General features: G+C 40.3%; 1 protein-coding gene across 1 annotated transcript in view; it reads right to left on the minus strand.

The window, feature by feature from the left end:
- The window catches only part of LOC104274668 (neuron navigator 2-like), a gene marked incomplete at its 3' end in the record, with an annotated part of 52671 nt that overhangs the window by 5463 nt on the left and 37111 nt on the right, over nt 1-10097 (minus strand). Inside the window, exon 4 of the mRNA XM_009870367.1 lies at nt 5459-5531. Within this exon, the coding sequence (XP_009868669.1) occupies nt 5459-5531 (73 nt within the window). The remainder of the gene's footprint in view (nt 1-5458; nt 5532-10097) is intronic.

Here is a 10097-nt window from a genome sequence, read left to right on the forward strand (position 1 = left end):
GTGTTAACACCAATGTGCTTAAAAAGAGAGTTCTTTCAATAAGTTCTTTCAAACTAATGCAACCAAAAAAAAACAAAACAAAACAAAACCCCACAAGAGTATTAACAACAGCTCCCTGTAAATGATTTCTCAGTCCTAAATCTGCATGAGGAGGAGAAACTACTCAGTTATCCCACAGTACTACACAATTTCTGGAGTATCAGACTAGTTGTTTCCACTAAGAAAATCTGATACAAGTTTTGCACTAGCAAATATTATTATTGAGTGAAATAGCTGTCTTAAACCAGATAATAATCAGTTTGACACCATCACAAGCCAACAAAGGATGGATACCCAAGGTACCTAAAGATAGCTTGACAGTAGACAAATAAACATATCAGTTCCTAAAAGACATTCTGTTCTTCTGTGCAATAACAAACACGAAAAAGTAAAAACAGAAATACAAAGGTAAAGATACATATCAGAATATGCAGTTAACCGCTGTATCATAATTAATATGCAAGAGTGCCAATTCAGTCTCACACACAGCCTTAATAATGTACCGTGACTTAAGTACTTAGCAGGTTTAATTTCCTAAATCAAAAAAGTGAATTTAAAAAGCTACATCAAACAGCTGAACTTTTGCATGCACTGTATAAACCACCTGAACTAATAAAACTGTTTCCCTCTGCTTTTAAATTCCTTTACATGGATTAGCGTAAGAGGGGAAGAAAAGGACGCAAGGCAGGACCGTGGCCAAGTACAAAGGACAGAACCCGAGTTTTTATTTCTGTTCCCAGTTGTGGCTGAAAGATTGCTCTGACTCTGCAATGGGCCCTGCTCTATCCTTTACTCCCTCTTCCAGTCATGTTTCTGCTCATGTTGCTCCCCTTTGCTGTGCAACAAGTTTCTGTTCTTAACCCGAAGGCCTTTACCCAGCAAAACTCAAACTTATGGCTTAAAAGTCTTGCTCTCCTTTCTTTACCAGCTTCCAGCTTTGGTCTCCTTGTCTACCTGTGCTTCAAACTATCTCTTCTTGGGCACTAATCTAATTTACTTTCTTCCTGAATTTCATTTTGGCCCATGCCCATCTCCTCAGCAACTCCTAGACCTTTTTCTACGTGGTCCTCGTCACCCCCCAGACTTTTCCTTTCCTCTCCTACTTCCAGGTGGAATTTCCTTACCATTATTTTCCTCCCTGCAGCCTGGTCCCTCCACCAGTGCTCTCTCTCACCACTGTCCCCATTCCCTTGTTTAAATGCTTATGAATCCCAGGGCCCTCCAGCAGTCATTTTCTGTCTTCCTCTGTCTTCTCAGAGGATTTTAGCCTCTCCCTGGGCAGCGGGGTCCCAGGGAATCCTGCCTGTCTCCCCTTTTCCCAGCCCACTCCTGCTCTCACGCCACCAGCCCAGCCTTCTCCCACTGCCACCAGCATCAGACTGGTTCCTTCTCTTGCCTGCCTGTGCTTAGGGCATGGATGGAAGTGCACAATAAAGTAAAACAGACACAAAAGACAGCAAAGCACAGGAAAAAAAAGGATCTCCTTATCTTCAGCAAAGAACTCAAATTACTCATGGGAACTGTAAGACAAGTAGCACTTAATCACAGGCCGAAGCATAACTAAACAGACCCAGAGGCACTGGGAAGCTTAACTGCACAAATACAAGCCAGAAGATAAAAGGAAATTACCATGGGTCTGCATGTTTAAACTTAAAGCTATATGCAAGAGGATTTTTATTTCCACGTGAAGTGAGAGATGATTATAACAATAAACCACCTAAAACCTGTTGCTTTCTATGGCTTGGCTGCCTTCTGCTGTGCTTATAAAAGCAACCTACTTGTGACGTCTTTTCTAAGGTGACCAAAGTAAAATCCAAAAGAAAAAAACAAAACTTTAATGAGTTTCAAAAGAAGCAGACTCTTTCCACCTTGGATTTGAAGCAAAATATTTCAATCGGGACTTTCAGAGGTAGTTCTGTTCCTCTTATCTCGAGATAGGCTGAGGTAATTCACCTGGCACTCTGCCCCTGCACTTTGTACAAAACGAGTATTGCAAGGAGTCCTTCAACCTGCCCATCAGCGCAGTCTCAGCTCCTTCCGGCCTCAAGTCCCCTCCAGTCCATGTGTCAGCTTAAATATACATATTAACTCAGATAAGGGCAAGCATGTCACCCACTCATTTTAAATTTGGAGCCAAAAGTGACTCGTCTTGTGTATCTGAAACAAACACTCCAGACATTTCAGAGAAAACTGCAATTTGGTTTTCAGAGGATCCCTACAAATTCACTCTTGGGAAACTTCCATGCTCGAATATATCTCTGTTGCTGCTTGTTTCCCCTAGAGCTGGAACTTCCACCACTGTAGCTTGCCAACCATCCTTCTCTGTCTCCACAAAAATACGCTGGACTCAGTGGAGGGGGGGAAGTCACTTCAGGGCAAAGAAAAGAAAGGTCTGCTGGAGAGATTACTAGAGGAATGTCATTAGTCATTATCAGAGTCCTTTAACACTTGTGAATGAAATTTCTGCAAATTGTAAGCTACTCACTGTGTATAGAGCACAGATCAAAGCAGGCCAAAGAAGAAGAAAAATGGGATTTAAGACAAAATGTCGAGAAGTAGACATAATTCACAGCTGATCCTGGAAGGAGGAATTAATCCCCACCATATATACACTAGATCTGCAGGCATTTTTTGATAATTAAAGAGCAATTTTTTGAAAACTGTACAAAACTATTCAGTGTAGTATCATCAAAACCTGGCAGAATGGGAAGTGCCCTACTCGGGTGTGCTTAAAATAGCACTGTGGGATATCTGTGCTGTGGAAACAAGAATTCCACCTTGACACTGGAAAGGACCTAATGTGCCTAAAAATGGAGGAACTGCAGTTCTGCAGAGGGTGTACACTGAAATTCAGTTACCTACAGAAGCATTAATGTCATGTCAGAGGGAAAAGTCTAAGCTGAATTGTGGCTGTTCCAAGGTCTAGCGAGACGTTTTTTTTTCATCACTTTATGGTTTCAGGATCTGTTCAACTGATCGTTATCCAGCTAATCTGTTACCCAGAGGAGGTGCAGTTGCTATCTATGACATCAATTTGAGTTTCTACTGTACGTTTATGTTGTTTATAATCTTCAAAACCTTGGCAGCAAGGAGATATTGTGTGAAGGAGGACAAGCTCAGCTGGGCAGTTGCAATTCCAGGAGTCCAAAATCCAGCTTGGTGCGGAAACAAGTTTAAGAGAAAGGGCATGTAGAGACTGCTCTCAAGGCAGTGGATAAAAAACTGCAGCATAAAAGAATTTGCCAGCATCCCCATAGTTTTCTTTAGTAACTACAAATGGAGATTTTGGCATTTAAAAATCTAAAAGATGCCTTTCTGGCTCCACGTTGCTGAGGATGGGCACCTGTCTCTAGCATAATATGGTCATCATCAGTGACTGCAGAACCACAGCATCCTCACTGCATAAATCCATAAAGACCAGGTCTAAAGTGGCACACACATATCAAAGCAAGACTTTTTAATACTGGAAGGATATGACACATGAAGTCCTAAATTATTTCAACATTTAGGAGTGATTCACATTCCAGGTTTGAATCACTGACTTTCCTCCCCACTAAAACTGCATTATTGAAAAATATGTGTTCTCAAGCAACCCAGGAGAGACTCCAATGCTTATTCCCACTTGGAAGCAATCACAATCTTCTCCTTCCTCTGAGATGAGGATCTGCCAGTGCAGTAAACAAAGTTATCTGTAGCTGCGTTAGCAGGTCTTGGCAACTTTGTGCAGAAACACTGGCTTGTTTGGTCACGGTACTCTTTATTTCAGTGATTCTGTGTTCTCTCTTGCTCAGTTTCCCCTCCTTCCTCAGCACAGTTATGGAGTGACTAAGAACAGGAAATTAATTTATTGCTGAATTCAAGTTTAACATAATTTATAAAAGATGCTCCTTTCCTCCACCTCTCTAGCTGTCACTCTTTTCCTTCAGTGTTAGTGGTGGAGCCAGCAAACGTTTTCATTCATATGTTGGCAGCAAACATTACTGGTCTCTTCCTGGCTTCCATATAATTTGTTAATTCCTAAATAGTGTAAAAGAAAGAAAGAAATACAAACTCAGCGAAGCCATGGGATAATCTAGATACTTCCAAACCTTCTGCTGTTAGAAGTTTCAGCTCATACTTTCTTGTCTTGACATGAGAATCCTACAGATTATAATATATGATTATCGAGGCATGTAGTGCAGGCAGCACTTAAGCTGGCTATTAAAGCTCCTCTTCGGAGGAAAATACTTGTTATTGGTGTTCTAATCCAGTTTACGGATACAACACAGGAAAAGACAGCTAATGTTCAGCCTCCTCTTCTCCTCCTAGCTGTGGCATATTCAGGTTAGAACAATGCATACTAAATACCTGCCACTTTGTATTCCATGATTACCAACTACCTCAAAATGAGTGAAATTACATTTGGAAGTTCTCTGAACCTAGAAGTAGGTAGTGGGCTCCCTTTTTGGAAAAATAAGGAATTCTCTAAGCTGTTTTCCAAACTGTAAAATTTAATTTTAAACTGGAATTGTACGTCCATGATTCAATGATATAACCTCCTCAAAACCAAGTTTGGAAAGAGATTTAGGCACCAAACCTAACCCAATGCCAGACATCTAATCCTTTGTAAAACACTGAAGGAGACATCATATAATGTATTCAAATTTTGTCTTAACAGCTACCAAATGCAACTGCTTTTCAAGCATATTTAAATGAAAGTATAAGTGAAAGCTGGTGCTGACGATGACAGAAATCTGTTTGATCTCTTAAAAAGACAGCAGTTAAGCAGCTTCTGAGCCAAAAGGTATTATAAACCTTGACATATATAATACACTGGCATAAAGGAATACAGTATGCTGAGTCATGTTTGAGTTTCAGAAAAATTCCCCTGCTCTTCAAAAGGAGAGTGATGAATTAGAGGTCCAAATGTCATCTTTTTTCTTTTTGTTCAAAACATTTGGGTTTTGTTTCGTGTAATTGGAAGAGAACTTTAAAAAAAATATCTTTCTTCAAAAGAAGAAGACAAAGCAGGATACTTTTTCTGGCAGGAAAAAACCCTGAGGAATGAGGAAATAAATTTCTCTCTCCAAAGGCAAACAACTGCGAATAGTTCACTTTAAATATCTGTATAATCTACACTCTGATTAATGTGTCAATTATAGAACTTAGATGAGAAATTTCTGTCTTCTAGCAGAAAGAAAGAAAGAAATTATTGAATTCTAATTTGATCTTATTGATTGGCTTCATAAGTCAGCTGTGTGGAGACTAGACACATTTTACTTACCTTTCCTTCTGAGATGGGGAAAAAAGAAGTAAAGACTGTCAAAAGTTTAAATTATCCATATTAATCTCCCATTGCACTCCATGTTCTGGTTACAATCACAAGCAGCAATTCAGGTTGCTCATTTAAAATGAAATTTTAAACAACTGATTGACTCACCTTCTGCTGACAGCCCCTGGATGTTAATTCCCTTCGCAGCCAAGAAACTCAGGCATGCATCTATGTTTTCAATCTGTTCAAGAACAAACAAACAAAAGAGAGAGATAAAAAGAAAATGCATTGTAATAATTGTTCACTTTTACCTCCTGCCATGCCTTATCGCACTCAGTCTTTGTATCACACAAAAAGTCCCTTTGCTCATTACGTGGAAACCATAAGATGAAACCGCCTCAGTTACCGAGGACCTAAACTGATCAAGTATTACGTGGGTCAGGACTTATTTGTGCTTGTGCTTCTTATCTGTACTTGCACAAAACAAGTTGTTTAATACTCTAACCACAACAAACCATCCCTACATATCTTACTAAAGGGTCAAGGACGTTACACCAGGATTTTTAACCTACAATAAGTAATAACAAACCTGAAACCGAAAATAAATGTGAGGTCCCATTTGCTTGGGAAGGCAGATTGCCACTTGCTCTTAAGTTGACAGCTGGTACAAGTTTCCAGCCACAAAAGCAGTCAAATATAAAACCTGTAACTGGAAACCCCAGCCGGAATCCAAAAAATGGTCATTCACTCATCCTTCGTGTGTCACAAACGACAGGAATTCTGGTCACTCCCTGCCCTTCAGAGAGGTGGTACAACAGCATTAAACTGCACGAAAAATAATACTAAAGCTGTATTTCTCCCCAGTAGCCGGTACAGTGCTGTGGCATGGATCTGGATGTAGGGATGCCATTCTGCCCCTGTACTCAGCTCCGGTGAGGCCTCACAGGCATCAGTCAGCAGGTAGTGAGCAACTGCACCGTGCATTTGTTTTGCATTTTCTGTTGTTATTATTATTATATCTTTCTTTTCTGTCCTATCAAACTGTCTTTATCTCAGCCCACAAGTTCTACCTTTTTAGCCCAATTCTTTCTCCCATCCCACTGAGGGGGGTGGTGAATGAACATCTGCGTGTGCCAGCTGGGGATAAACCACAACAACAGGATAAAATGAATTTTGACCAGGTAGGGTCTTCTGCACAGCAGGTCTGACTCGCAGTGACTGCAGCTTCTCTATACAGACTGGACTCGAACCCTACCTAAGAGAGTGAACTCTGGAAAGGTTGGACGAATTTGGCATTTCTTTCCCTGTATCTCAGCCTCACAACAGAGGTCCTGCCGTAGCTTCACGCCTAGTTTATACTACTTTGCGTACACTATGTACATCCAAACCCGGAGACATACCAAGTGATATATTTCTTCTAGTGTTTAGACCCTAAAGCTTGTAGCAGGGTGCAGCTCAATGGTTCTTTTATCTGCAGCTCAATATGATACAGTCAACCTCTATCTGTTTCCTTCCTCACTGTTCAACAACCCTTTCAAGTTTTCAATACAGTTCTTTTACTGGTGCATAAGGGAAGCAATCACTATTTTTCCATCTTGTAAAAAAACCAAATGATGAAAGCTACTGAAATATATGAAGTATATCAAATAAATACCAAGTAGCTTAAGGCACAAACACTACTTTGTGGCCACTGGACTGAGTGAAGAACCCCAAGCTTCGTTGAAGTGGTCTAAAGTGTCAGAAAGCAGGTTGCTTGTTTCAAGAGAAATATTTCCAACAGTATAACATTTAACGAACTTCACCTATAAAAGCTCCAAGGAAGGATTCTGTCTCTAGCTCCCACTGCATTAACACAAGAACTAAAGAGTTATAATCTACAAATACGAAGAAAGATCACCCAGTGCATATAGGGCTGGAGATTGCAAGCTACTCTGAAGTAGTAGCACAGCAGCTAGACTTAGATGCACGTACCTCGGAGAGAAGTGAACCTCCTGGATAAGCAAGCACATAATCACCCTGCACCGTAGTGAATTCCAACACAAAGTACAGCTGCCTCCTTGAAATTACAGTATTCAGCAGCAAATTGTCACCAAGACTCTAAAGGCCCTTTCTTGGCCAAGTCCACATATTGCTTAAAACCTTTAAGCAAATCTGACAAGACTGGTTTTGCCATAGTGCAGCGTGTATTTTCTTTTTCACCGTGAGCTACAATTGTTTTTTGGCTGACAATTCTGATTTCTCCTTTGCTCTGCCAGCAATGTTTAACACAGCAGAAGCAAAGCAGGAAAGACAGCAGTTGGATGCTCTCCTTCCCTGCCTGCCCAGAGCAGGGGAGAGCTGTGCAAAAGGAGAAGGAAAACCAAGGACAGCATCCACAGTGATTACCTCACTTGAACACAACAGGAGTGTCCAAAACCAAGCCTTGCCTTGTTATACTTTCTGGACAAAAGCATCAAATGAATCCGTAATTTTGAACTGCTACATATAAATTGTTCCAGGTACAGTCAACTATTGCAGCACATTATCAGTCCCAGATCCTGCACGACGGGTATTTACCCTGAAATGTCCCTAAAGGCCAGCCCAGGACTGCTGAGCCCATCCCTGAGGGACTGCCCATCTCCAGGGCCCCCTCCTCCTTTCTTATAATTAGGAGATCACCAGAAAAATAAAACCCCATAAAATTAAACTTCAGTTCAGACATAGCATATATCAGGTGTCACAGCTCCCATTCTCAGACTCACAAAAGCCAAAGGTAGGTTTCAGTCAACTATCTGAAAACATCTCCGAACATGAATCTTTGGGTGGCATTTCCTGCCTGGCGAGATGGAAGCAGAAGGCATTGCGGCTCAGAAGTACGCACATACCTTTCAAAAGTAACTTTCAAACACCAGACCAGCAGCAGCTGCTTTGTTACACCAGTAAGACCATCAGCCTCTTGCTGGAAAAGCAGGATTCAGAGCCAGTGATTGAACACATTTATTGATTTCTAAGTACTTTTGTGAAGGACATCATTGCACATCATCATTTTCTCTCCCACCAGATCTACCCACTCCTCCTTCCTTCCTTCCTGGCATCTCCACGTGTGAAACTGAAGCACACACAAGTTTAACAGCTTCACTGAATTCCTACGTGTGGATCAGAATATGTTCATTTGCTTCTCGTTCCATTATTACCTTTCCAGGTATATGATTCAGATTTCACTCTATTCTCAAATATACCTTACACTAATTATGCATTTTCAACAACAGTGACCACCAGACCCACACAAGCTTTTGCACTTGTCATATAAAAGCAATTTCAATTTCTATTCCTGTCAGTGCTAGAAAGAAAAGGAGCTAAGAAACATGCCCTGACCTGTATGAGCCAAATATCCTCAAATATCCTCAGCCTGTAGCCTGTCATTGGAAACCCGTACGTGGGCAGGGATACATGTTGAACCTTGACTATACTAGACAAAGACTAGAATATGGAAACTGCCTACAGCCAAAGTTGCCCATCCAGCTCTGCCAAGTCAAATACACAGGCTAAATTATAACTAGAGCTGCCCTTGTGACAGATACAGATGTTTTTCTCAAACAAAAATCAGAATTACACTTATTGTAGGTTCCTTCACTTAGAAACTATGGGAGGTTTCTCAGGTTATGATGCAAGATCCCTGCTCCAAACTTTACAGAGACAGATGTGGTGTGTTTATGAGTTTTCCAGAAAACTCACTACTTACATTGAAACCAGTGCTTTCCACTTAACTTGAGGCCCCATGTAACGGTCAGTATATTAGTTTTTTTAAGAAGGAAAAAAAAAAAAGAGATTGATTTCATGTGGTATTTTTTAAAGCTTCACAAAACCTTATGCAATGTTCCAACAGACTTAACGAACAATGTAAAACCAAGGGAAAGGCCTAACACAAGCTGCTTTCAGCAAGCTGTTTCTTAAGGCAAAATATATTCCTTGTCATGTTTTCAGAGCAAGCTTTTACACTCAATATCATAATGTTTACGAAGAGCCTTAAAATCCTAAGTCAATCCTGACAACCCTTAAAAGCCCAGGGGAGGATTTTTCACCTCAAATAAGGTCTCATTTCCACTATTCCCTATACATAAATATACATAAGAAATACTGAGGAAAAAACACAGATTACATTTTCCCCAGAAGTATATAAATGCTATTAGTTCTTTGTTTAAAATACATCTTCTTTAGGAGTTATCCTAATAAAAATGTGTCTTTTTTTTTTTTAAAGAAAATAATACATTGCTTCAAGTGAATACATTGCTCCTGACTATTTGGATAAAGGAAAGTGCCTCAAAATTAAGCTTCAGGATTTTGATAGAACTTGGTGGATATCGTAGAAATGAAATAACAGATGTAACAAGGGCAAATGAAGCAAATCCATATTCTAAAGCCAGCTTTTAATAGATGTAGCCAGAGAAAGAAAAATCTCTTAGCACGGGTACACTTGTTTCACATGTATGTGAAGAGTTGAGCCTCTCTGTTACAACTGCATTATTTTAAAGAAAAGGACAGTTCGGGCACTAACCTAAGGCTGAAGAACTAGCCTCAGCCTCATCTCTTGTATCTTCTTCACTGTGACTCTGGGTAGAACTTAAGCTTTCTTGGGACTCAGCTCTTCCTCTGGAAATAATTGGACATACAGCATTTCTCTACTTTACAATATGCTGTTAATATTCAATATTGACTCAACACAATGCCTAACATAAATAGAAATGGGGGAAATAAGCACCACAGAGAAAGCTCCAATTCATGATGGCCAAACTTTCCAGTTACACCAAAGAGCATCCAAAGGGCATTC

Source organism: Apaloderma vittatum, unplaced genomic scaffold (genome assembly GCF_000703405.1).
Source record: "Apaloderma vittatum isolate BGI_N311 unplaced genomic scaffold, ASM70340v1 scaffold9725, whole genome shotgun sequence".
Lineage (NCBI taxonomy): Eukaryota > Metazoa > Chordata > Aves > Trogoniformes > Trogonidae > Apaloderma > Apaloderma vittatum.